The following is a 25,799-nucleotide window of genomic DNA, read 5'->3' as shown; positions in this document are numbered from 1 at the left end:
GCAAATGCATTTGGAAGAAGAGGGTCCTTCACATATCCTGGTCGCATGGCTCTTGGGGCTTGAAAAGTCCAGTGCCTTCAGTTGAGCATGCAAAATAGCTGGTGTCCGGTTGAGATCTTTCAGCATGGCATGATATATTCACAAGAGTTGAGCCCAGTCTGGCAACTTAGTTGCTGTATTTTGTACCAGTTGTGGTTTCCAGATGTTTTGAAGAGCACCACCCACATACAGTGCTGATCAGCGCTTTTATTCTTGAAAGAGAGGTGCCGGAACTCACCATGAACTCACCTGGTTCTCTTATAATGGCAATGGCTTCCACCTAAGAGGTGCCGGAACTGAGTTCCAGGGATTCCCAGCTGAAAAAAAGCCCTGGTGTTGATCTAGCCTGACCGTTATGAGGGCATGGGTAATTGTGCCAAAGCCATCTCCCTCCAAGAAGGCTGCAGCTGGTGCAACAGATGCTCTGGAGTACCTCCCGCCTCCTGTGAGTTGACTTGCTCTGTTTCCTGGCCCAGCCCACTGTCTCCCTCCTCCTCCTCCTCTTAAACTGCACCCCACCCCCCAGCAACCTGTGGCATTTCATGCTACTGCTTAACTTTGACCATTTCACGTCAAGTGTTATTAGAATTGGTGCATGTGCAGAGTGGCAAATGACACTCGAGGGGTTTTACTTAAAAAAATAAAAAAGGACAAACTTTTTTGGGGAAGAAAAATTACGGGAATGTAAAAACGCACAAAAGTGCAACAGAAACAGCATAATACCTCTTAAGGCAGGTTCTTTGGGGACAGACAGTGGGGATAATCTGTTGCACACTAAGGTGGTCTGGGGTGGTGGGTTAAGGGGCAAGAACAATAACTGATCTAGGGGAAGGAAGTGCCACATAAATGGCCGGGTTCTTTAACTACTGTAGATGCCAGTGTTGGGTAACCAAACATGGATTCATCCCAGCAAGACCCGGACTGAAATTCTTTGAGGTCCTGAAATACCAACCACACAGTTCCTTGCTGCAGTTGCAGGTCTGTCTTTCCCCAGAGGGCATGAGTGTTCAATCCCCCCACCCACCAAATGAAAAGGCGAAGTTGAACCTCCCAAGGCCTGGAAGGGAATAGGGCTGGGAGGGGGCCTCCCCCACCACATCCTGCTATCTCTGGAGAAGCAGCAGTTGCTGTTCCTCTTGGGCTGAGTCAAAACCTCCCCCTGCTCCTGATGCAGCCTCTCTCTCTAGATTGTGGTGGGGAACTACTCAATACAAGCAGCAGGCAGCATGCATATTCAGGGCCCAGATGATTCTAAATTCAGCATAGATGTTGTAAATGAAGCACATTTCCTTGGAAAGTTTCCTGATGGATGGAAGCAAAGTAAATTTCAGAATGGATTGTGATTTTGGGGGCACAGAAGAGGATGAAGAGGGAATGAATGGCACAGAGATCATGCGGAGCGTTGTTGCTGAATGAAAAATAATTTAAGTACTTTGACTTAACATAGGTTGGATACAGGTAATAGTTCTTATGAGAGCTGAAAGTGATAGGAAAGAGCCAAAATTGTTTGTGATGTGCCTGATCATTTATTTTACCCTACTTTCCCATCTCCAAGTGAAGCTGTTTTTGAAAGGCTACAAGACCTGCCTCGCCATGTGGGGGGGGGGCAATATGTCTTCAGCCTAATTACCGTAAGTTGCAGCAATAGTGTGCAGGGTCCCATACAGAATATAGACCCCCCCGACCCCCCACAAGGGTTTGTTGTTCACATTCCACAGGAGTCTGTGCTCTGTTTCTACATGGGAGGTACTTGGGCTTCGGCTCGACCCTCGAGCTTCCTCTCCAGGGCAGGTGTCAGCCTTGGAATGCGGAAGGTAACAAGATGGGTGAGAGTGTGCTTGGGCATGTGCAGAGCTCACTTCTTCACCACTCAGTGAAACAACCCCTCGCTTTGCTCTGGCATCTCTGAAATTAGGGGGAAGAGATTCCAGGTCAAATGGACCGGTTTTCCAAGTTAGTCTAGGTTTCAGTACCTCCCATCTTAAAGAATTATTATGCTCATGCTCCAGTACGGGGTGGACTGTATATATGTTTGGGGGAGCCATGCTATGCAGGAGCCCTACTTGGACTGGTGTTTTTGCATCAGGGCACTGGGTGCCTCAGGCAAATGAGAAAGTGCTGCTGCCCCTGGTCCTCGCGTCTGCCACTTGGCCTTGGCAGCTCCAGCGCTGGCTGCAAGAGAGGAGGGGAAGGGCTGGGAGTCGGCCGGTACAAGGAGACACCTTTTTTCATACACAGAGGGCAGCTCCCAGGACAGTGCTGCTTTGTCCTTCCTTCCTCCCCACCCAGACTCAGCTGCGGTCATTTTGGGGGAATAGCTAGTGCTAGAAGCTCACTGTTTTGCTTTTGGTACTGCAAAGCATCTCAAGGGCACCAGGTTGCAGGAGACTGGCTTAGACATTCACAGAAAGAAAGAGCTGAGATCTTCTCTCCTCCTTCTCCATCTCCTTCTCCTTCTTCCCTCCATCCATAGATCTCAGGATGGTTCACAACATAAAGATATAAGATAAAAAATGCAAAATAATAAAAACAAGAAAAAACAAACAAACAAACCAGTAACCCCTCCCACTCCCACAATGATGTTATAAGCCAAATGACTGGTTAAAGAGGAATGTTTTCACCTGGTGCTAAAGATGTAAAATGAAAGTACCAGCCGAATCTCCCTGGGGAGAGCATTCCACAAATGGGGAGCCACCACAAAAAAGGCCCATTCATGACCCCCTGGAACTCCTGTGGAGGAGGCACACAAAGAAGGGCCTCAGAAGATGATCTCAGGGTATAGGAAGGTTCATATGGGGAGAGCTGGTCCTTGAGGTGTTGCGGTCCTGAGCTGTTCAACACTTTAGTCAGAGCAGGCATTTGTAGAGAGGGGGTGTCCCCTCTGTGCTTCTGTTTTAAAGCTAGTAAACCCGCCCCCCCCCTTTGCCATGACTATGCTTGGGGTCCCCACATTTGCTTTTCCAAATTCAGAGATGTAGGGGCAGTGGCCCTGGGCGCACAATTTTGAGGGGGCGTGAGCCAGTTGTCCCCACGCACGGATCCCTGCCCTGGCTGCTGCCGGTGGTCTCTGGGCCACAGAGCCTGGCCTCGCTGCTCTGTCTCCGGCCCCTTGCTGAATGGCTGCTCAGCCAGTGCTCACTTGCTCCTTGCTCAGACAAAGAGTGGGCGCAGAGGGAGGGAGGTAAGAATGGGCAATTCTAGTGGGGCCCGGCCCAGTACTCCTCCCAGCAGGCGTTTTTTTTGGGGGGGGGGGATTCGCCCACCAAGGGCTGCGTTGGCTGGCCAGGCTCTCCCCTGCACAGGTGGGCAGGCAGTGCAGTGCAGCCCTGTTTGGCTCTGGTGGCAAGGGCTGAGCTGGCGAGGTGGGCTCCATTCACCCTCTGTGCCCCGCTCCTGCTCAGTGTGTCTGCATGCGCCCCGGGTGCCGGCAAACGCCGCTACACCCCTGCCCAAATCTGTCCTCAGCCTGCTTTCGTTTCCACCTGCCCTCCCCCCCTGCTCTCCCCCCTCCTGTCAGTGAATAATTGATGGCCCTTTACATCGCACTGGCTGTTGTTACAGCGAAATGCCTGTGGGATGCTATGGAAGCTCCTGACGGTCTGGTTTCTAGCCAGACCCAAGTTCAAAACCATGCGGAGGGAAGGCTGTTTTCTCTCCATGGAAACCGAGGCTTCTGTTTTCTCCAGGAGGTGACAGAGCAGCTCCCAGGGATTCTTGAGCAGCTAAGGGAGACTCCTCCGCCACCAGGGTTGGTTGCCTGCCTGCATTCCCAGATATTGCCAAGCCCAGGGTCCTCCAGGGGTGCCTGGGGTGGGGGAGGAGATATATTCAGGAAGAACCCCCCCCTTAAGAAGCCTGAATGCTGGTTGGTGGGTTATTCTGGGAGCCCTTGAGTTCCTTGGGTGGTGATTGGTGGGGCTGCCTCCGAGGGAGGGCCCATTGTCCTGCTATAGGATTTTTCTGTGGGCTGCTGGCGCTTGTATAAGCTCATTGTTCTTCAGAGTCAAAAGAGGTTTTTGTCTCCCTGCTGGTGATGGGGTAGGAGGAGGAACGACTTGCCCCACACCCACATAGATAATTCTACTTTCCGCTTTAGATGGCCGTGTGCTTCCCTCCTCATCTTCCCACCCCACTCCGTTTCATTCAAGCAGGGCCCCTAAAGTGGGCCACTTCCCCATTGCCCTGGCTGTCAGGGAGCAGGTGCTGGAGATCACGACCCCCCCCCATTCATCCTTACTGATCTCTGCAAATCCTGCACTGCAGCAACGAGGATAAGCCAGCTGCCTCCTCCTCCTCCTCCAAAGGCAAAACCCGCTCCCAAATTAGTCTGCAAAACAAACGGCTGGTGTCCTTCTGCCCTCTGCCCCAAGAGCCATTTTGCTCTGTCCGCTTGACATTTTCTGCCTTGCAGAGACAGGGCAACAAGACTGGAGTGGGGGTGCCAGCACTAGCTGCCTCCCTACCCCACCCCACATTAGTCAGGTTGGATTTTTATAGCTGACATGTGCCATGTTGAGTTCAAAGGGACCCCAGGGGTCATCTAGTCTAACACCCTGCAATGCAGGAATCTCAACTACATCAGACATGACAGGTCGCCATCCAACCTCTGCTTAGGAAGGAGAGTCCACCACTTCTAGTGGGAGTCCGTTCTACTGTTGGACAGCTCTTCCTGATATTTAGTTTGAATCTCCTTTCTTCACATTTGAAGACATTGGTTCAGATCTTAGCCTCTAGGTGACATCCTCCAAGTGTCAGCCCTTGAGATATTTGAAGATGACTATCATATCACCACTTGGTCTCCTCTTTTCCAGGTTAATACCCAATTCCCTCAACCGTTCCTCATAAGGCTTGGTTTCCAGACCCCTCATCTTGCATTAAGCCTCCCATCAAGGCTGTGCAGGTGTCTCTGGTGTTAAAGGCAGAACTCCCAGCACAAGGGTGGTCTCTCTTCTCCTGTCCTTCTGTCTGTCTCTTCCCCACCCGCCAAATCACTGTCCCTTAGAAGATGCATTCATTCCCCGAGTGGCAGCAGCCTGTCAGGGCTTGGAGCCTGTGGCGAAACTGAAAGAAAGACCTGGCCTGTCTGGGGTTTTAGCAGCACCCCAAAGTTGGATTTTTGCACATGGGTGTACAGCCCACAGAACTGTGGGTTGCTCTTACGGTCGTCAGTGCAGATGGTCAGCATGGTGCCATTCCGCTCTTGACCACATGTGGAACAGGCATGTGCTTTCTTCCTTGTAGGCTTGTCCACCCTGAGTTTGGTTTCGATTCCTCTTCCCCACACTCCTGTGCCGTCACCAGCCATTCTTTGCCCAGAACCACATCACGTGCTGCCGTCCCTCCCTTCCCCTGCGCAAGTGTGGGCAAACAGTGGTAACTCCACCACGTTGTAGACAGTTGATATGACAGTTTCCAGTCTTGTTCTGGCAAGCAGTGACTGGGAGAATTCATACTGCACCTGACAAGAAAAGGAGGCTGAAGCAGTGGAATAATAAAGTAGGGGGGATTAATTCCCCTCCCCACTTGTCAGTACAGGTGAACAGCTGAGCCAGGTGGCTGTATGCAGACTGCGGGAGGTCCACTGGAGATGCCAGTCGCTGAGTCTGTGGAAGATCAGGATTGGCCTCACTGTAGCTTCTGAGGAGTCATAGCTGTTGTATGGGGCCCTGTGATTTGGGTCCTCTGTGGGCTTGGTAGGGATTAATGCCGGAGGAGACCAAGGAGTCTGGCCTAAGCACATGTTCCAAGAGGATGCATGTAATGGAGTCCCAGTGGTTGTTAATGACCACTTGCGGGTGGGGGATAAAGAAATGGAGGAGAGGATTCTGCCCTTGACCCTCCCTCCTCCCAGTTGCCACTCTCACCCCTTACTGGGCCAAAATGCTTGTGAGCAGTGCACCAGGAGGGGCTTTGCAGGGGTGCGGGTGGGGATCTGGACCGCCACTCTGGTTTAAAATGCCCCTCCCCCTCCATGCTATGTCTCTTGCTTATAAATGGCCACTAGATGCTCCTACTTTAATACGAGTCCTTGGGACCCCTTGCAGTTCAGAGCAGACACAGATTTAATTCATGGAGTAAAATGTCATGTGGTGAAGCGATGGCTACTAGCATTGGTGGCTCTTAAAAAGTATTAGTCAGATTCTCTGAGGATTGCTCTATGCTGAGAGCTTCCAGGCTTGGCAGCCAATATTTTGAGGCACTCCTCTATTTGACTGCTGGATACTGGGGACATGCAGCATGGGAAGGCTGGTGCCTGATGAGCTTTCCAGAGGCATCTGGCTAGCAGCTGTTTGGTTTTGGTGGGACCCACCTTGGTCTGATCCAGCAGACAGACCCTCCTTACAATCTCAGCCCTTTGTAGCTGCTGCAGTTGAACATAGGAAGCAACCCAGTATGATTGGTTAAATGGGATTTACGCAGGATATGGGACCTTTTTCAGTTATGAGGCTGGATATGGGGGGGAGGGCAGTTCAGGCCCCAGCAATCCAGAATAATTAAGACAGTCTTTAGAGTTCTTTGTGTTCACCATGGTTGGAGAAGGACTCAGTGCCTAATTCTTGAAGATGAATAAATTATGCCAATTAGCAAACATTCCTTATTTGGGGTAAGTTATTTAGGTTCGCTTGACCTGGTGGGAGGGAGTGGCGTGTGCTTGCGTGCGCATGTTGAAATGTTGCATTTTAAACCTGCACATTTTCAGATGAGAAAGCCCAGATTCTGGATTGGAACATAAGAGGAGTCGCTCTGGATTTGGCCACAAGCCCGTCTACTCCAGTCCTCACCAGATCCTATGGGGAGCCCATATGCAAGGCCTTAGTGCAGCAGCACTCCCACAACTCGTGATTCCCAACAACTAGCATTCAGGGGTGTCGGTAAAACACCCCAGTTGTGGCCAGTAGCCATTGGTAGCCTTATCGTCTGTGAATTTGACTAATCGTCTTTTAAAGCCATCCAAGTTGGTGGCCCCCATCACATCTTGTGGGAGTGAGTTCCATAGTTTAGCTGTGCGCCGTGTGAAGCACTTCGTTTTGTCTGTCCTGAATCTTCCAACATTTATCTTCGTTGGGTGCCCCCTGTCACAGGATGCGCGTTGCGACTACTCTAGAGTAACGACTCTGCACGTTCTGGCCTTTTCATGGATTTATTGTGTGCAGTTTATTTACAGTGATAGAGCTGTACAGGATACATCCTTCTAGTCCGAACCAGAACCCTGGAATGGTGCGCTCTGCGTCTTCTTCCAGCATAAGAGTCTGGGCATGCCAAATCGCCTTCCGCGTTTCCTCCTGTGTAATTCCGGAACCGGAGGGGAAAAGGGTCTCCTTTCCCTGTTTTCCTTCTCCCCCTTTCCCCCCTCTCTCTTCCTCTCCCACGTGTAGCAGGGGCTCTCCTATGCTGCCAGAGCCCCGTCTCCTCCTTCCTCCTTCCTCACTTGACTCTTCCCCCCCCCCCCCGCCCGCTGGCACTACTGCTGGTGGAGGAGCTGCTCCTCAGGATGGGAGGGGGCTCTCTGTACTCTTTGCCCCTTACACCCCCCCTTAGGTTCTAGTACTTTTGGGGGAGGGGGGGGGAGGGAGAGAACTGTCTCTTTATCTACACCATTCATATTCTTACACACTTCTATCAGGCTTGCTCACCTTTCTTCTAAACTAAAAAGCCTTGAATGTCGCAACCATTTCCCCCAAGAGAGTTGCTTCTGTCCCTTGACCCCGTTGCTTGCCCTTTCCCAGCTCTGCTACATCCTTTTTGAGGTGAGGCAGCCATAACGGTATGGGATATTCCAAGTGTGGTCTCACCACAGATTTGCATAACAGTGGCATAATCCTGACATGTCCATCTTCAATCCCTTTCCTAAACATCCCCAACGTGCAATTTGCCTTTTTCACATCTGCCACAGTAATAAATGTGAAAACTTCATTATAGCCCCCCCTTACAATGTATTGGGGGCTAGTGGGAGGACTGTGATCTCTCTGTCTCTCTCACCCCCAACACCCACCTCAAAATATAGGTTTAGATTGTATGCTCCCCAAGGCAGGGCCTTGTCTTTTGCTTGTTGCTCTGTATATAACCCTATATAAATGAATAATCCATATACATTACTAGTGATACAGAAATAACAGCAGGGTACGGATGGAGTAAAGAGGCTGGTGTATGGGGGTGGGGGTGGGGGCAGGATCCTGCACAGGGATCTTTCAGTTCATTATCATTAATCTTAAAAAGCTCCTCTGCTCTTCTCCCCCAGCCAGCCATGCCCTGGAAGGCTTGGAAGGTAAGGCATCCTTTTCATGGAATCATAGAGTTGGAAGGGACCCTGGGGATCATCTAGTCCAGCCCCCTGCAATGCAGGAATGTGCACTTGTCCCATACGGGGATCGAGCCTGAAACCTTGCTGTTATCAGCAGCATGCTCTAACCAGCTGATTCTGACTTCAAGGGCAATTGGGGGGGGTGAGATCCTGCTCATTCCTTAGGCGGGGGAAAAAATCCAGCAAGTTCAATCCTTGCTCTTTTTCTTTCTCAGTTTCTGTGATCCTTGCCATTAGAAGCAAGCCACCTCTGTTCTCTACTTCCTCTGCTGTCAGTGGAGAAAGCCAGCTCTGCAGGGAAAGGGTCCCATGAAAAGTTCTTTCTCCTGCTGGCCTGTGCTGCAGAGAGTGGATGAGACTAGATCAGCCTCGGCGGTGGCTGCCATGTGCTCTTGGCACTCCAGCAGCTCGGGGGCTGCTGCTAATCCAGGGAGAAGCCAAGGAGCAGGCAGCAAGGATGGTCCCAAGGCAGCGCACACTTTCTCCCATTGGCCTTTGGGGAGGCCTGCCATTGGCCAGGCGCAGGAGGAGAGGCTCTGTTGCTGTGGCAATGCCTGGGCGAACTGCACAGCAGCCTGGTGCGCAGCTCGTGCCTCCATGGCCAGGAATAATTCTCCTTAATCCTTCAGAGAGGCATCATTGGATAAAGCTGGGAGCCTCCCTCCAGGAAGGAGCTGAGAACAGGGGGAGGGAAAGCCTCTCAAACTGCTAGCCTGGCTCTTCCCCTCCCTCCTGCCCCCTCCTTCTCCTCTCCATTCACTGGCAGAGATCTGCCCCCATTACAGGAACTATGCTGGGTGGGAGCAGGGAGATCCCCCATGCCCAATGGATCTAGGCAGGCACCAGGCACAAAATGAAAACGTGTGACAAAGGGGGTAGCAATTCACACCATGCAAGAACTGGCAGAGAGGTGGAGAGACTAGGCCAGAGTACTGGCAAGGTATATTCCGTCCACCTGACTCAGGTATGTGTGTCTGCAAGGCACATTGCGCACTGATGTTCCTGGCTAATGAGGGATCTGACCATGGATTTTTCATATGCAAGTGGGACTCTTCTCATACTGATTCTCTTTCCAACCAGCTGTATCTTACGATGCACAAATAAAAACATGAAAATGTACAAATGTACAGCCAATGGTCCTCTTGTGTTCAGGATTTCTAAGAGGCTCTAGGGAGAAGGTGCCTTTCTCCAGGACCAGCTCAGAGGTACAAGCAGGCCATTGCAGTTATTTGGGACAGTGAAGGTGCTGAACGCTGCACCCCTGGATCTCCGGCAATATCTCGGGCAATGCCAGGGTGCTGATCGGATGGTTGTGCCCTCACCCAGTACTTTGAATATCTGGCATATCCAGCTACAGAAACTGTGGTAGTGGCCACCTTCTCTACTGAGAAAGTTGGAGAAGCCCAAATTCCCCCTCCAAAGAATGCAGTGAAGGACCAGGGTCTAATGTGGCCGTATTGCTTCCCTCTTGGTCAGTAGCAGCTCTTAATTGATAACATAAGTTCAGGCTGTGTGGGACTCTAGTTCAGCTTTCCACAACCTGGTGCCTTCCAGATGTTTTGGACTACGACTCCCATCAGTCTCAGCATGGCCACTCAAAACATGCTGAGGGAGCCAGGCTGGGGAAGACTGGTCCAGTCTTTTTCTGCTTCTACAGTCTCCAGGCATGCAATCTCTCTAGTCTTGCCGACCAGGCTTCTATACCCTCAACGGATGCTGAAATTGTAGATATGCCTGCGAGGCAGCTTCCTGTGTTCCTGTGCATAATCAGATTGCCCCCCCCTCTGCCCCGCCTTGCAGCCAGAGGTGGAAGGCATGAGAGGTGCAGTCATCACCCGGAGCACATACTCAGAATTGCTTAGCCTAGTTTAGCTTGAGTACTCTTAAACTCATGGTCCCAGGGCTTTCAATGACCACTGAATGGCATAGGAATTCTCACCCCTGTCAGAAATGACTCTGGATAGAATGCAAGGGTTTGTGGCACCTGGACAGTTCAGGAGAGCTGGGCAGAGATGCCAGGGGTGTGAAGTGTGTTTGCGGCGGGGGCGGTGGCGGGCAGCAGCAGGGAGAAGAGGCTCCTGGCTGCCGCTAGATCTTGATCACAGGGTGGTGCCAGGGAGTGTCCTTTGTTGCGAAGGACGGAAGGGCCTTGGCGAGGGAAGCCATTCCGCAGCTTCCTTGTAGATTGCAGGGGAGGGCGGGCAGGCAGAAGGAAGGAGAGCAGCCACACCTCCCTGCTCCCCCCCCCCCCCCGCAGCTCCCGTCTGTCACAAGGATGTGGGGCTTTCGCCACCAGCAGCCGCCTGACCCTGATTGTCCTGCCACCTGGGTGAGGAAGCCAGCAAGAGGAAGTTGGGGGCTGCCATCTGCAGCTCCTTTGTTCGGCACCCAGGGCTTGGCCTGTGCAGGAAGCAGCTTTCTGCGAGGCCTTTGCCCTTTCCCCTCTTCCCCTCTCCCCCGCCTTGCAGCACCTTGTGAATCCAAGGATCTGCTGTGGTGGCAGGCGGCACGGGCGGGCTGGCGAGCTGGCCAGCAGGCTTTGGTGGGGAAGGGCGCGTGTTGCAATGTGCCCCATGAGAGGCTCTGCCCTGAAACACGGGAGGCGGCTGTGCGTGTGTAAAAAGAGGCTGGCACCTGATTCGGGTCCTAGAGAAAGCAAGCACAGGATGAATGCGTGCATCACGTGCTTGCACCTTCCTCAGAGGTGCACATGAGGGCAGGCGGTTGGGATGTCATCTCCCAGTTGAGCTGCAGTGGGAGGAGGAGGAGGAGGAGGGGATGGCCATGGCCTTCTCTGGTGCCCAAAGTCACAGCCATGGTTTGGGAAGAGGCAGCAACACAGAGCCATTGTTGAGGGGCTGCTTGGTGCGTAAGGAGACAGAGCCTGCTGCGTGCGAAATGCTGCCTGGCCCCTGCGCTTGTGCAGGCAGGGAGACATGCTCTGTATGATGGATGCCAGGGCTGGAACAAATGTGTCTGAGGGGGGAAGGCAAGGCAAGTAGGCGATCTCCATGGGAACCAGGGGAGCAGCAGAGCCTGGCAACGGTGGGAGAGGGGGGGAGGAGCGGGAGGTGGTACATCCGCAGGCTGGCTGGGTGGGGTGGGGTGGGATGGAAAAGATGGGAGATGGCAGGCACTGTTTGCCTTGCCCTTGTTCTGCAGGTGGGGGATTGAGGCTGAGGGAGTGCTTTGCCCAGGGCCACGCGTTGGCAGGGTGGCTTTGTGACCACAGTTGCAATGGCAGCCAAGTCCATTGGCTCCCCTTCGCTGGACCAGAGGAGCTCCTCCAGCATCAGGGGCAGACACACAAGCTCAGACATCCTGTGCTCCTTGCTAAGTGGCAAGAGGCCAGTGCATTGCCGTTGCCTGTGCCCCCTCAACACAAGGCACATGGATTCCGCTTTATTTTCAGTCTAGAGATGTGTTGAGGAGGGCAAGGGACGGGGTGGGCTTGCAAAGAAATGAAGCGCTACCATCTGAATCTCTGCCCCCATAGCTAGCGCTGGGGACAATCCTTTTTAAGAGCGCTGAAAGTGACTGGAGTGAGGCTTCCTATCCCACTGTGAAGGGGGAATGGACACACATTCACTCCAGCACCTCTGGCCAAGCAGGTTTTCCAGGTTCTTGAAACAATAGAATAAACCTGCCAAACTAGTTTACTGAAGGCCAAAGAGGGCTGAGTGTACAGAGTGCAGCCATCCTTCTTCCTTTCTCTCTGCTTAAGTATCTTCTCACCAGTGTGTACGAAAGGCATCCTTTCAAAGCTGCCTACAGGAAGAGCTCTGGTGTTTGGCTTTCACCCTCCGTTGGTTGGCCTCTGTCTTTCTCGGGAGACAACAGAAGAGTCAAACAGTTGGAGAGTTACAGCGCCTGCTGTGGCTGTAGAGACTGATACAGGAGAGACATGTTTTGTTGCAGCTGAAGGCGTATGGTTTTGCTGCCGCAGGTGCACTATGTGTTTATTCTCTCTGCGCTCCTCCCAGTGGTCATTCTTCCTCTGGTCACTGCTGTGGATATGCAGCCTGACTGTCTCCAGGCACTGTGGTCATTTGCAAGGGGTTGATGTTGACGGGTTTCATGTCGTCCTCAGTAGTCCTTTGGGAAATGGAAGTTCCCGATAAAGAATTACCCAGACTCCTCTGTGAGCTGCTGGTTCAGAAGTTACCGGTGTGATGATGCCCTCTAGATGCTGTGGGCTGCAACTCCCATCATCCCTGACCATTGGCCGTGCTGCCTGGGGCTGATGGGAGTTGTAATCTAAAATATCTAGGGAGCCCCACACTGGCTGCCTCTGCGCTACTTCATGATATTTCATATAAAAAGGGAGGCTTTGGAAACTGAAGGCAAGTGTACAAAGGGGGGCTGAGTCTCAGTGGCTGGATCTAACTGGCATGTAATTCTAAAGGACTATAGATATGCTATCTCACTAATATTTACAACTGCCTGGTAAGACATGTCAGTATTATCTCCACATTACCACCCTTCACCATACAGTAACAGGGCAGTTTGCAACATCTTAAAACATGCAAATACTTAAACAGTATATATACTTATATATACATATATATCTCCGGTGAAAACATCAGCACAAAGTAAATGCAACAGAAACGGAAGTAACATAAAATAGCAATGGGTAAAATAGCAACACACCCTCACCCTGAGAAGAAGGTGGGCGAAAGAGGTTTGCTTTCCCCTTCTACAGTTTGGGAGCTACCACCGAGAAAGCCCTGCCCAGGGCCTCAGGGCAGCACTGTTGGGGGGTTACTGATGTCGATGAGGGAAGAGTGAGATTGTGCCCCGCTGCGGACTGCAGGTTTGGGGCCGCCACAGTAGCAGCATCTTGGGGTTTGTGGTCTTTCTGATAATGGGCCCCCTTCCCTTCTCTTTGCAGACGATTCCTCCTCAGAGAGCTGCAGCGGGAACGGCTCCTCGACCCTGAACCCGTCCACCTCCAGCAGCACTCAGGGGGATGCCGCCTACCCAGAGATGAACGGGAATGGAGCTGCCGTTCCCATGGATTTCAGTGCCTCCTCTGAGGACCAGCCCATCAACCTGTGCGACAAGCTGGCACCTGCCCACGTCACCCCCTCCTACCAGCCGGAAAGTTGCAGCGCCGATGGCCTGCGGAGCCGTGCAAAATATGCAGCCAAAAGCACAGCCGAGGTGTGTGTGTGGGGGGGGGGGAGAGTGACTGTAGCAGCCAATGGCATGGGGGCAGGAGAAGGGTCCCTCCACCTAACATCCAATGGCAGTAGTGGAGTTTCCCCCTGGCTACAGGCACGGTGGCAGAGTCAAAAGAAGACCATGTGGAGGCTGAAACAAGAGCAGATGACCCATCTGGGGTAATAGGAGAAGATCAGTCACCCTGATAAGGAGGCCCCGTGGCCTAGCCTTGCGTTAAATTTAGAGCCCTCCACGTTTTGTGTTCCTTCGCCACTGTAGTCCACTGACCAGCTACACTCAGGCCAGTGCCAGCAAATTTTCCTAAGCCAAGGGCCTTGTTCCCAGCCCTATCTTGGCCAGAAACATTTCCTTTTAGGGCAGAAAGGAAGCAGAGTCCCTGGGGCTCCTGGCCCAATGGCCCAATGGCCCTTCTTTTGTGTGGTTGGAGCTTTTCACAGAAATGAACAACGAGGGTTGCCCATTGGGAGCCAAAACAGCAGGGGAGCCCTATGGCGTCTGTAGAGAATGACCAGAGGACCAGCGCATGGTGAGATGAAGGCACCATCTGCTTCATGGACCTCACAGAAAGGGGATTTCCGTGGCCAAGAGCTCTCGCCAAGGTTCCAGGGGATTTGCTGTTGCTGGCTTGTCCTCATGGTGGCTGAATCTTTCTGTGGGTGCTTGGAACAAACAGCTGAGCGGCTGTCCTCAAGTCCCCAAGGTGGAAGAAGAGGGCACTTCAGACTGACCCATATTTTGGGGTATTAGAGGTTACTGCCCACAAACTTCTGCTACGCTTTCTGCTTATGTGGTGGCACCTTAGTAAAAGCTCACCTTACTGTTTATAGCAGAGTTTCCCTCTGGAGCCAGAGGACAAGAACAGTAGTCATAGTCAAATTCCTCAGCCAGGAGCTTCTTTATTGCTTGACTGGTTGCACAAGCATTTCAGTTCCTAATATATACAAACTATTTACAGAGGTACCTTGGTTCTCAAACTTAATCCGTTCTGGAAGTCCATTCCAAAACCAAAGCGTTCCAAAACCAAGGCACGCTTTACCATAGAAAGTAATGCAAAATGGTTTAATCCGTTCCAGACTTTTAAAAACAACCCCCGAAACAGCAATTTAACATGAATTTTCCTATCTAACGAGACCATTGATCCTAAAAATGAAAGGAATAAACAATGTACTGTTGTTGTTGTTTAGTCGTTTAGTCGTGTCCGACTCTTCGTGACCCCATGGACCATAGCACGCCAGGCACTCCTGTCTTGCACTGCCTCCCGTAGTTTGGTCAAACTCATGTTCGTAGCTTCGAGAACACTGTCCAACCATCTTGTCCTCTGACGTCCCCTTCTCCTAGTGCCCTCAATCTTTCCCAACATCAGGGTCTTTTCCAAGGATTCTTCTCTTCTCATGAGGTGGCCAAAGTATTGGAGCCTCAGCTTCACGATCTGTCCTTCCAGGGAGCACTCAGGGCTGATTTCCTTCAGAATGGATAGGTTTGATCTTCTTGCAGTCCATGGGACTCTCAAGAGTCTCCTCCAGCACCATAATTCAAAAGCATCAATTCTTCGGCAATCAGCGATCTGGTTTTGTGACCGTGCGGAACCCAGTTCAGCTACTGATTGATTGATTGATTGTGTGACTGTAGTACATTGTTTCAAGCCGAAACAATGTACTACAGTCACACAATCAATCAATCAATCAGTAGCTGAACTGGGTTCCGCACGGTCACAAAACCAAAACCAAAAGAGCCACAAAAACGCAAAATAAATAGCAAAAACAGACAGACCTCAGCGTAACACTCCAAATGGAAGTGTGGCATTCAAACTGGAAGCGTAACACTCAAAACGGAGCACGTTTGACTTCCGAAAAAAGTTCGCAAACCGGAACACTTGCTTCCGCGTTTGCAGTGTTTGGGTTCCAAGTTGTTTGAGAACCAAGGCACCACAGAACATTCTTTCTATATCTCTCCAGCACGGTATAAACTCAACATGTGTGTGTGCTTTCCTTGTGTGGAAATTGCAGCTTGCAACTTTCTCCCTTTACAGTATTTGCACCTGCAGCTGACACCAATCAAGCCAAAAGTGCCACTCCTACACGCAAAAGAAAATTCTGGAACCCTCATTAAAGCTTAAATCAGGCATCCCCAAACTGCGGCCCTCCAGATGTTTTGGCCTACAACTCCCTTGATCCCTAGCTAACAGGACCAGTGGTTGGGGAAGATGGGAATTGTAGTCCAAAACATCTGGAGGGCAGAAGTTTGGGGATGCCTGGCTTAAAGGAACTTTTATCTGTTTCTTGAAGAGTGTTTTCCTAACATGGGGTATGGACTCAGGTCTTCTCAGGTGTTCACTGTAGGAGTGGCGTGGTTGTGCCCCCCTCCATCCCATTTTAGCCCTCTGCCTCCTCTCTCCGCCCCACCCCCACAAATTTAGACAGCGTAGAAGCCGAGGCTGAGCCCTCCCAAAGTTAGAGATCTGTGAGCCGCCAGAAGGCTAAGCAAGATTGGTGTAGCCAGGTTCAAAGGGCTGATTCTCTGTCTCTTCCCTCAGTCGCCTCCGTACAGCTCTGGCAGTTACGATTCCGTCAAGACTGAGGTCAGCGGCTGCCCTGAAGACCTGACGGTGGGCAGAGCTCCAGCCGCCGATGACGATGATGATGAGCATGACGACCACGAGGACAACGACAAGATGAACGATTCGGAAGGAATGGACCCAGAGCGGCTAAAGGCCTTCAATGTACGGGCAGCTCTATGTATGGATAGAAATATGGGGGGGGGGAGACAGGGTTCAGTAGCATGGCTGCACCTTTCCTTTCCCCTGTGAGAGGGGAGGGACTACAGCTCAACGGCCAATCCCATGCTTTGCGCACAGATTTGTCCCCTGCTTTAGCCCATCTGTGGTAACTGGTGATGGAGACTCTGCCCGAGAGTTGCTGCTGCTGCCAGTCAGAGCAGACCACCCTTCCCCAGCCTGGTGCCCTTGCTGGACTGGAGCAGGCAGTTGTGAACCAGCCAGGCTACCGATCCGTTCAGGCATGAGGCAGCTCCCCATGTTCCCTGTTGTTTCTGCAGATGTTTGTACGCCTTTTTGTGGATGAGAATCTGGACCGCATGGTTCCCATCTCCAAGCAGCCCAAAGAGAAGATCCAGGCCATCATTGAATCCTGCAGCAGGCAGTTTCCAGAGTTCCAGGAGCGAGCTCGCAAGCGCATCCGCACTTACCTCAAATCCTGCCGCCGCATGAAGAAGAATGGCATGGAGATGGTGAGGTTTATGTTTATTATTATTATTATCCCCAATTCCTTCTGCATCTCCTCTCCTAAGATAGTTGAGAACCATCCCAACCCCTTTTGCTTCCATTCCTCATTCATATGATCCTCACTGGACCTGGTCTGTTTAACTGCCCTGTGGGTTGGCATCTTCACGCCTTTGCCATGGCAACAACAACAACAACAACAACAATAATAATTTATACCCCGCCCATCTGGCTGGGTTTCCCCAGCCACTCTGGGCGGCTTCCAACAGAAAACTGAAATAAAATAATCTATTAAACATTAAAAGCCTCCCTAACCAGGGCTGCCTTCAGATGCCTTCTAAAAATCTGGTAGCTGTTTTTCTCTTTGACATCTGATGGGAGGGCGTTCCACAGGGCGGGTGCCACCACCGAGAAGGCCCTCTGCCTGGTTCCCTGCAACTTGGCTTCTCGCAACGAGGGTACCGCTAGAAGGCCCTCGGCGCTGGACCTCAGTGTCCGGGCAGAACGATGGGGGTGGAGATGCTCCTTCAGGTATACTGGACCGAGGCCATTGGGCTTTAAAGGTCAGCACCAACACTTTGAACTGTGCTCGGAAACGTACTGGGAGCCAGTGTAGATCTTTCAAGACCGGTGTTATGTGGTCTCGGTGGCCGCTCCCAGCCACCAGTCTAGCTGCCGCATTCTGGATTAGTTGTAGTTTCCGGGTCACCTTCAAAGGTAGCCCCACGTAGAGCGCATTGCAGTAGTCCAAGCGAGAGATAACTAGAGCATGCACCACTCTGGAGAGACAGTCTGCAGGCAGGTAGGGTCTCAGCCTGCGTACCAGGTGGAGCTGATAGACAGCTGCCCTGGACACAGAATTGACCTGCACCTCCATGGACAGCTGTGAGTCCAAAATGACTCCCAGGCTGCGCACCTGGTCCTTCAGGGGCACAGTTACCCCATTCAGAACCAGGGAGTCCCCCACACCTGCCCGCCTCCTGTTCCCCCATGAACAGTACTTCTGTCTTGTCAGGATTCAACCTCAATCTGTTAGCTGCCATCCATCCTCCAACCGCCTCCAGGCACTCACACAGGACCTTCACTGCCTTTACTGGTTCTGATTTGAAAGAGAGGTAGAGCTGGGTATCATCCACATACTGATGAACACCCAGCCCAAACCCCCTGGTGATCTCTCTTAGCGGCTTCATATAGATGTAAAAAGCATGGGGGAGAGGACAGAACCCTGAGGCAGAGTGGCTGGGGAATAAATAATAAATTATTATTATTATTATTATTATTATTATTATTATTATTATTAAATATCCTTGGGGGCCTTTGGAGGCCAAAAGGAGGGATATAAGCATGTTAATACAGAACCATTCATTTTTTCCTGAGCTGGTGATTCTTCTCCTTTGACTGTCTGGTCTGCCTGCCCACCCACTGACCCTCTTATCCGACGGCTGACATTCCTGGCTCTCTGTGTCCCCAGACCAGGCCCACCCCGCCCCACCTGACCTCAGCCATGGCCGAGAACATCCTGGCAGCCGCTTGCGAGAGTGAGACGAGGAAAGCAGCCAAAAGAATGCGGCTGGAGATCTACCAAACGTCACAGGTACAGGCCCTGGAGCTGACCTCCTGTTTGGCGCTGAACGCATGGTTCTGTGCCCTGGGGGGGGGGGGCTGTGACGGAGCTGCTGCGCCTGCCCTTGCCCCATCACCACCTGTTCACAAGCTGTGCAGTCTGCATGTTGCACTCATGGCTTTGAGAGCGGGCAATAGGTGTGGCGCTATGCACAGCGAGGGGGTGGGAGAGTAAAGAACAGGCTTCTGGGTATTTGGCTCAAAGGGCTCCTTGTCTCCCTCAGCCCCTGCCTGGCTGGAGGGGCCTGAGGCCGGGCACCCTCCTCCCCCCCTACTGGTGCACCCCTTGCTTAGAGACCCATGTTGGAAAAGAGCCTCCTTCATTGCAGGAGGTTGGACTAGATGACTCTTGTGGTCTCTTCGAGTTCTGCAATTCTATGATTCCTCCACTGTAGGATGAGCCGGTTGCCCTGGACAAGCAGCACTCCCGGGATTCAGCTGCCATCACTCATTCGTCCTACACACTGCCAGCCTCTTCTTTCTCCCAAGATCCCGTCTATATCAACGGGAGCCTGAACTACAGTTACCGGAGCTACGGAAGCCTCGGAGGCAGCCTGCAGCCTGCCTCCTCGCTCCAGACAGGGAATCACAGTAATGGTAAGCAGAGGGGGGGGGAAGCTCTGGCTCAACCCCCCCTGCCCCCCACAATTATGCTTTTAGAAAGCTTTCACTGGTGCCACAGGGAGCTTTTAAAAAGCCTAATTGCTGTGGGGAAACGAGGCAGTTGAGGGGAGGGGTGAGAGAAGGGAAAAGAGAGAAAGGGGCCAGGAAGAGAATGAAGTCGATGAATGTTTCGTGTGCATGTGAGAAAAAGAGAAAGTGTGGGGGTGACTCTGCCGCCCCCTTTTGTGTCTGTCTGCACTCCCTACTGGCATGTGGCTTGTGGAAGGTCCCCCACAAGGGCATGCAGCCCTCAGGCTGGAGAATGCCCTGCTGTGCCCTGGCTGCCTTCCACTTCTGCTCAGGTGTTGCCCTCAAAGGGGGTGAGTCCAGGCAAAGGCCAGAGTCTTGTGAGCCAACACAGCAGCCCCTCGCCTTGTGCATTTGTGCCTTTGGGCTCAGGAACAGGAGACTCTGGGGGCCCTTTGGCAAAATGTGGAAGTGTGAACCCCCCGCCATTTTGGCCCTGCTGGTTTTCAGGAATGGAGGGAGGATCCTTTGTTGTGTCCAGTGTCCACACGACAAGTCTCTGAGTGCATGTCGTGAGGTGTGCCTCAGTGGCCTCTGGCCCTCCTTCCACTCACTCCCAGCTTGCCCTCGCTGGAAGGATGTGATTTCTGGAGCCGCAAAAGATGCCTCTCTGGGATTAACGCTTCTCATCCCTTCCTAATGCCTCTTAACTCTGAAGCAAGATCCCACCCTGGGCTCCAGCCACTGAAGCCTAATCCCCTTGAGTGAGAGGAGGAGAGGGCAATGCATTTTGCTCCCTGAAGATTGCGGGTCCTCGGGTGCACCCTGATCGGGGGGCATTTGCCCTTCCTCTGCTGGAGAGCCCTGGGGCCTCAGGCCTTCTTCTGCTTGGCACTTTCCCAGCTTGGTTGCTTTCTCTCCATTCAGGGCTCCTTGTCCCATCTCCTGCGCCTTGCTTAGGGCAAATGGTTGGCCTGTCAAGCTTGCCCAAAGCTGTCCACACCTCTGGGCTGCCCTGCCTTGCCTTCCTTCTGGAAGCAGCCACAGACACATTTGTGTGCATGAGGGACTGTTTGGGGAGCAATGTGGTCCCAGAGCCCAAGCAGCCATCGCTTGCTGATAAACATTAAAAAATTCCCAGAAGCACCTTACAGACCAACTAAGTTTGTCATTGGTATGAGCTTTCGTGTGCATGCACACTTCTTCAGATATACATGTGGGTGTTCCTCCGTTTCTTTAAACATGTGCCCCGCTTTGCCCCTTGGCTCATAGTGGCTTACGACAGGGCTTTTGGGGAGGAGGGTGGGCTCTCCTGTGGGCCGCCTGCTAGCAGCATCCTTTGTGCTTCCTTCCTGACCATCCCTCTCCTGCTCTTTGCCTGCAGGCCCCACTGACCTCAGCATGAAAAGTGGGGCGCCCAGTACCCCCACCCCTGCCACCACCAACAGCACGAACAGGGGGGTGCCAGCCGCCCAGCTCAGCCCCACGGAGATCAGTGCGGTGCGGCAGCTGATCGCTGGCTACCGGGAGTCCGCAGCCTTCCTCCTCCGCTCTGCAGATGAACTGGAAAACCTCATTTTACAGCAGAACTGACTGCTGGCCTCCCTTTGGCTCCTGTGCCAGAAGACACTGTCCTTTGTTTGCAGAGGGGCTCCCTTTGATAATCTGCTCAGGACTGGCCATTCCTCTGCCTACCAACCACCTCCAAGCTGGCACAGGTTCTGACTTTTTTTTATAAGGTGGGATCCAAAAAGATCTGTTTCTTCTTGGAGCAGGAGCCCAGGGCCTGAGGACCTGCCTTTTGAACCTGCCTGCGCCAGTGCACTCCAACACCGACCCAAAGGAGCCGGCCTGCAGCCTGGAGAGATGTAGGACTATTTTTTGGGGGGGAGGAAGACGTTGGGGTGGGGAGAGCTGGGGGGGATGGAGCTACAGGCACAGCCAGAATTTACTTTTGTAGAGCCCCCTTTCCAGCACCTCCCCCCCTCTCCTGCCTCTTCCATGTCTTAGAAATTCCATATTTATTGAGAAACGGGCCCTCCCTTGCCAGGATTTCTCCTCCCCTTCTCCCTCTCTTCCCTCACCCCGTGATTTCCCTAACACCCCCTAATTTATTTTTCTTTCTTTTTTTGGAAAATGAATTTTTTGAGTTTGTACAGATTTGCCACTTTTGTGTCTGTCAGATGAGGAGGAGGTTTAATCCTGCACCGTCACACATTCCGTCCCATGTTCCTGGGGGGCTGGAGGGCAAGGATGAGGATATCAGCTGCAGACACTGCTTCTTCTCCCACTTTTTCACCAGGCAGCCCTATGGCAGAAGCCGCAGGGCTCAGAGGCCAGCCCTGGCCCTGGCCCCCCCAGCCACTTCCAGTTAGCAGGACTTGCTCTGGTCACTTTAAAGGAAAAGCCCCTGGGGCCCAAAAGAGAAGCAGCTGCTGCCCAGCCTTCTTCCTCCACACTCTACCTCACTCTGCGTTGTGGTTTTTTCCCAGACTCGGGGAGAGTCAGTCGTCCACCCTCAGGGGCATTTGAGCCAGCAGACCAGGCCTGTTCCTCGCTGTAGGGGGCAACTCTGCCCTTCCTAACTTTTTTTTTTTTGGGGAGGGGCTCGCTGAAGGCAGAGTTGCATTAGCTACATGAAGGGGAAAGGGAAGGGACGAAATGCAGCTTCCTGTTCACGTCATTCCTGGAAGGTTTTTGTTTTTGTTTTTTTTAAAAAAGGCTTTTTTTGCAGCCAACTAGGCAAAGGACTCCTGCAAGAAGCCCAGTTTCTGATGCATGGATGGAACTGGGCTGAGCCATTTCTTTCTCCCCTCAAGTTCTCCTTCCCACAGCCCCACCCATGCCTCTCCACCCACGAAATGCACTTGCTTTTTTGCTCAGTGCAATATTTTTTCAGCGCTGCTAAAATCAGGAATGGAGGAGATGAGGCAGCCGTGCCAGGCCATGAGAATGGCTCAGTGCCAGCAGAAGACACCAGAAAACCCAGGGCCTCAGAGATGGGGTGAATTGGCTACACCTCCTCTCTGCCCCCCAGCTTCCCCATGATGCCACAGCTTGCTAGGGAAAGCGCTACAGAGTACCAGCCCTTGCGAAGTTTAGGAGAAATTTGCAGCAGCAGCAGCACTCCTAAGTTCCTTATTGGAAGCTCCCCCATTTAGGGTCCATAGGCCAGGAATACTGGGCCATTTTCCTATTGGAACTGAGCTTCTTTTTATTCGCCTTGTTTCAGGAGGTGAAAGAAATCCAACACTCCATTCCTACACCCAGTTTGTATGGAAACAACTTTAGCTTGAGAGGAATTTTCTTCCCGGTATATTTGCTTGGGATCAGACTAGGTTTTAAGCCACATTTTGTACCCAAGACGTTCTCAGGAACCAACTACTGCAGACCCTTGGCAGTTGCGGCTGTTCATGGCTCGGTTGCATTGTTTCTCCACGAGCGTGGCTTTGTTGCACATGAGAATTCCTGATCCTAGTTCACATCCCCAGAGTTTCTCTACTTTGAGTTCCACCGAGTGACACCCCAGGGGTTCCAGGGAAGCAGGGGACGGCCTTTTGGCGAAAGGCCCTCCTGCCAGCCCCACTTCTCTCTTGATTTCCTCTGCAGCAGAGAACACCCAGGTGTGCGAGATCTGCTGCTTCTCCCTCTGAACTTTGATTTTCTGTAAATATTTATTATTGTGAAAGGCCCAGGAAAGAACCAGTCCATACCACACTGCTTTTGTGCAACCCTGAACGTTGAAAGTGTGGCAGAGACAATCGCTGTCCTTAATAAAATCCTGGTGTTCAGTTTTGTCATGTGCGGCCTTCGCATTGCTGGAAGCACCACCAGGAGCCATAGCCATGAGGTGGGGGGGGGCTGTTTACCCAAGAGAGCAGGCTGCTTAGGTAAATTCTCCCCCACCCCACCCCACCCCACCCGGGTGTAACTTTTTAGAGTCCTCTTCACTAGATCACTTTGGAACTTGGCTTCGTGTGTGTATTTTGCTGCTTTCGTTTTTAAAACCACTGGTTAGAATGTTTTGAGACTGATCTGATATGGTTCATGGAAAGAGACCCAATGGGAAAGCCAACCGGGGCTCACAACCGACATCAGGGTTGGGTGGAGTTCAGGTAAGTATAGCATCTGTGGTCACATTTGGGCCACGGAAGCCATCTTTTGTGTGTGTGTTTATAGCTCTAATTGTCTTAGGACATCTCTGTGGTCTTCAGCCGATGATCCCCATTGAGTAGGGACCCCGATTCCTGCAGAAGGCCAGCCTATCTGTTCTTAAAAACAGGACAAGAGCCCACAGAACTGGATAGGCTGGCAGGTCTTTTTTTACAAAAACCAAGGAGAAATCTCCACCCACAAGTTCCTTCCCCATAGCAGCATTTTGGGCCAGGGAAAGGCATTCGCAGGATTCAAAGTAGGAAACCCCCCCCCCAACATTCTCCCAACACTGGAAGGCCCTCCCCTCTCTCATAGACGGCTGAAACATTTAGTACCAGTTCATTTACGAGAAATGCTGCTTTGAACTCAGAGAGTTAAATAAGATTTTGATTTGTAATTTTTTGTAAAACTTTTTACAAGGTAGCCTAGTGATTTCACCAGAATACCAACTACAATCTGTCCATGGTCTGATTTTTATATAATTTAGTGGTGCTTTAGAGAAAGTTCGGTTTGGTTGTTGTTTCAGAGCTGTACAGCTCAGTTCTTCGCCTGTATCTACCTAAGACCAATGTGAACCTTTGTACTTTTTGCTCCTGACTTTGGACTCAGTGAAAGTGTACTGTTTACATGTACAGAACTCCCAGCACATCCCGTGTTCTGCAAGACCTGCTCTTGGTGAGACACCCCCTCACCCTTGTTCATCTGCTTAGCAGAGCCACAGACTCTCTTATCGGCACCCTGACCATCTCTGTGCACAAGCGCACATGCACACCCCACTCCTGGGATGTGCTGCTGCAACCCAAAGGGTTTGTACACAAGCCATTCCATGGTCTCCAGCGACCAGATCAGTTATCGGGATCTTTAATACGGTAGGACTAAGGTGAAAGCAAACAGCTAGAATCTCCCTCGCTAAGCCAGCCCACAGGATGGCACTACTTAATTCTGTCTTCTGCTCCCTGAGCACCAAGGCACAAGAAACGGGGGCTGTGGGGCATGCATGACCCAGGAACGAGACCTCCAGCAGCTATTGACAAAGCCCAAGAGGCACCCACACTTCCCTAGAGACGCTAGAGGAAGGAAATGGCACTTAAAACCAGCTTGAGAAGGTGACACTTTATGGCTTAAATCTGTTGAATTCTTAAAAAAGACCTTCCCTGACAGGCACCTATGCAACTCCATGTGGCTCTTCTAAGCAGATGGGCACTTCCTCCTCCATGTGCTATGGAAATACTTTTGTGTTATATACAGTGGATCTTTTTCCAGTAAATGTGGCTTAATATTTTAATTCTTAGAACGTGTGTTTGTTCTATGTAATGCAACTTAATTCTGTTCTGTTTGTGAAATGAGTAGCACAGGCCAATCTCCTTGTCCCATTCACTTAAAAGACCAACGAGCTGTTTAAATCGAGCGGTTCTTTCCATCCATGGTATTACTTGCTAAATGCACTGATTTCATAAGTATGTGGAATTTTTTTGAGTCTGTATATCATATTATAAGACTGAATCTACTTAATAAACACTGTATAACAAACAGAAATGCATCTTCTAGTTTCCAATATGGCTCTCCCAAGCAGCTGTAGACTTCTCCCATCTGTAGGCCGACACAGAGCAGTGTTCTGGTCCAATCTATTATTATTTTAATTAATTAAGTGTCCTCCCTTCACTCTTAAGGCCCCAGGATGAGTTACATTACATTACACCAGTTTAAAACAACTTCTGAACAAATAAATATATGCACCTCATGCTAAAAGCCAGGGTAAACAGGCACCTGTCTTCAGCATTTGCTGTCAGTTTTATAATAAAGTTGCTAGGTGCACCTCTGGGTGCGGGGAGGGAGTTCCATAGCTTAAAGGCCACCACAGAGGCCATCTCTCCGTCTACCACCTTCCAGGCCTCCAAGGACAGAGGAACTACCACCAGGAGGCCTCGTCTACCAATCTCAGCACCTGAGGTGGTCTTTTGGGTATTTGGGGCCGGAGTCATTGAGGGCTTCAAACACTAATGTGAGCACCTTGAATTGGGCCCAAAACTAAACTGGCAACCAGTGCAGCTGTTTCAACACACGTTAAAAGTAAAGGAGCCCTGACCGTTAAGTCCAGTCACGAATGACTGGGGTTGCGGTGCTCATCTCGCTTTACTGGCCGAGGGAGATGACGTTTGTCCGCAGTTTCCCCCCGGGTCATGTGGCCAGCATGACTAAGCTGCTTCTGGCGAAACCAGAGAAGCGCATGGAAACGCTGTTTACCTTCCCACCGGAGCGGTACCTATTTATCTACTTGCATTTTGACGTGCTTTCGAACTGCTAGGATGGCAGGAGCTGGGACCGAGCAACGGGAGCTCACCCCGTCGTGGTGATTCGAACCACTGACCACCTGATCGGCAAGCCCAAGAGGCTCAGTGGTCGAGACCACAGCGCCACCTGCGTCCCTTAACACACGCTATATGAGAGCTAAATAGAACCCTAGCCAGTAATGTAGCCACTGCATTTTTGGACCAACTAAAGTTTCTGAGCTGTCTTCAAGGGCAGCCCCACATTCAGTGCTTTGCAACAATCCAATATGGCAGTTACCAGAGCATGGAGTATGGTGGCAGAGTTATCTCCCTCCAGAAGCGGTTGGAGTTAGTGAAC

The 25,799-nt window shown here is 51.7% G+C and overlaps 1 protein-coding gene across 6 annotated transcripts in view; it reads left to right on the top strand.

The window, feature by feature from the left end:
- NOL4L (nucleolar protein 4 like) overlaps positions 1-24,707 on the top strand; it is a 125,921-nt gene extending 101,214 nt beyond the window's left edge. For 3 of the 6 annotated variants that reach the window (XM_088674800.1, XM_088674801.1, XM_088674802.1), the window contains 7 exons: positions 8,279-8,305; positions 13,233-13,504; positions 16,059-16,244; positions 16,580-16,771; positions 18,235-18,357; positions 18,782-18,983; positions 20,401-21,727. In XM_088674800.1, coding sequence (XP_088530926.1) covers positions 8,279-8,305; positions 13,233-13,504; positions 16,059-16,244; positions 16,580-16,771; positions 18,235-18,357; positions 18,782-18,983; positions 20,401-20,609 — 1,211 coding nt within the window. In that variant the 3' untranslated portion in view covers positions 20,610-21,727. Of the gene's footprint in view, positions 1-8,278; positions 8,306-13,232; positions 13,505-16,058; positions 16,245-16,579; positions 16,772-18,234; positions 18,358-18,781; positions 18,984-20,400 lie in introns of all 6 variants that reach the window. The other 3 variants (XM_035121751.3, XM_060277396.2, XM_035121756.3) reach the window with 2 other exon arrangements.
- Positions 24,708-25,799: the final 1,092 nt, after the last annotated feature.

Source organism: Zootoca vivipara, chromosome 7 (genome assembly GCF_965207765.1).
Source record: "Zootoca vivipara chromosome 7, rZooViv2.hap1.1, whole genome shotgun sequence".
Taxonomy (NCBI): Eukaryota; Metazoa; Chordata; class Lepidosauria; order Squamata; family Lacertidae; genus Zootoca; species Zootoca vivipara.
Note: the sequence above shows the minus strand (reverse complement) of the source record. Positions and strands in the feature narration are given on the sequence as shown.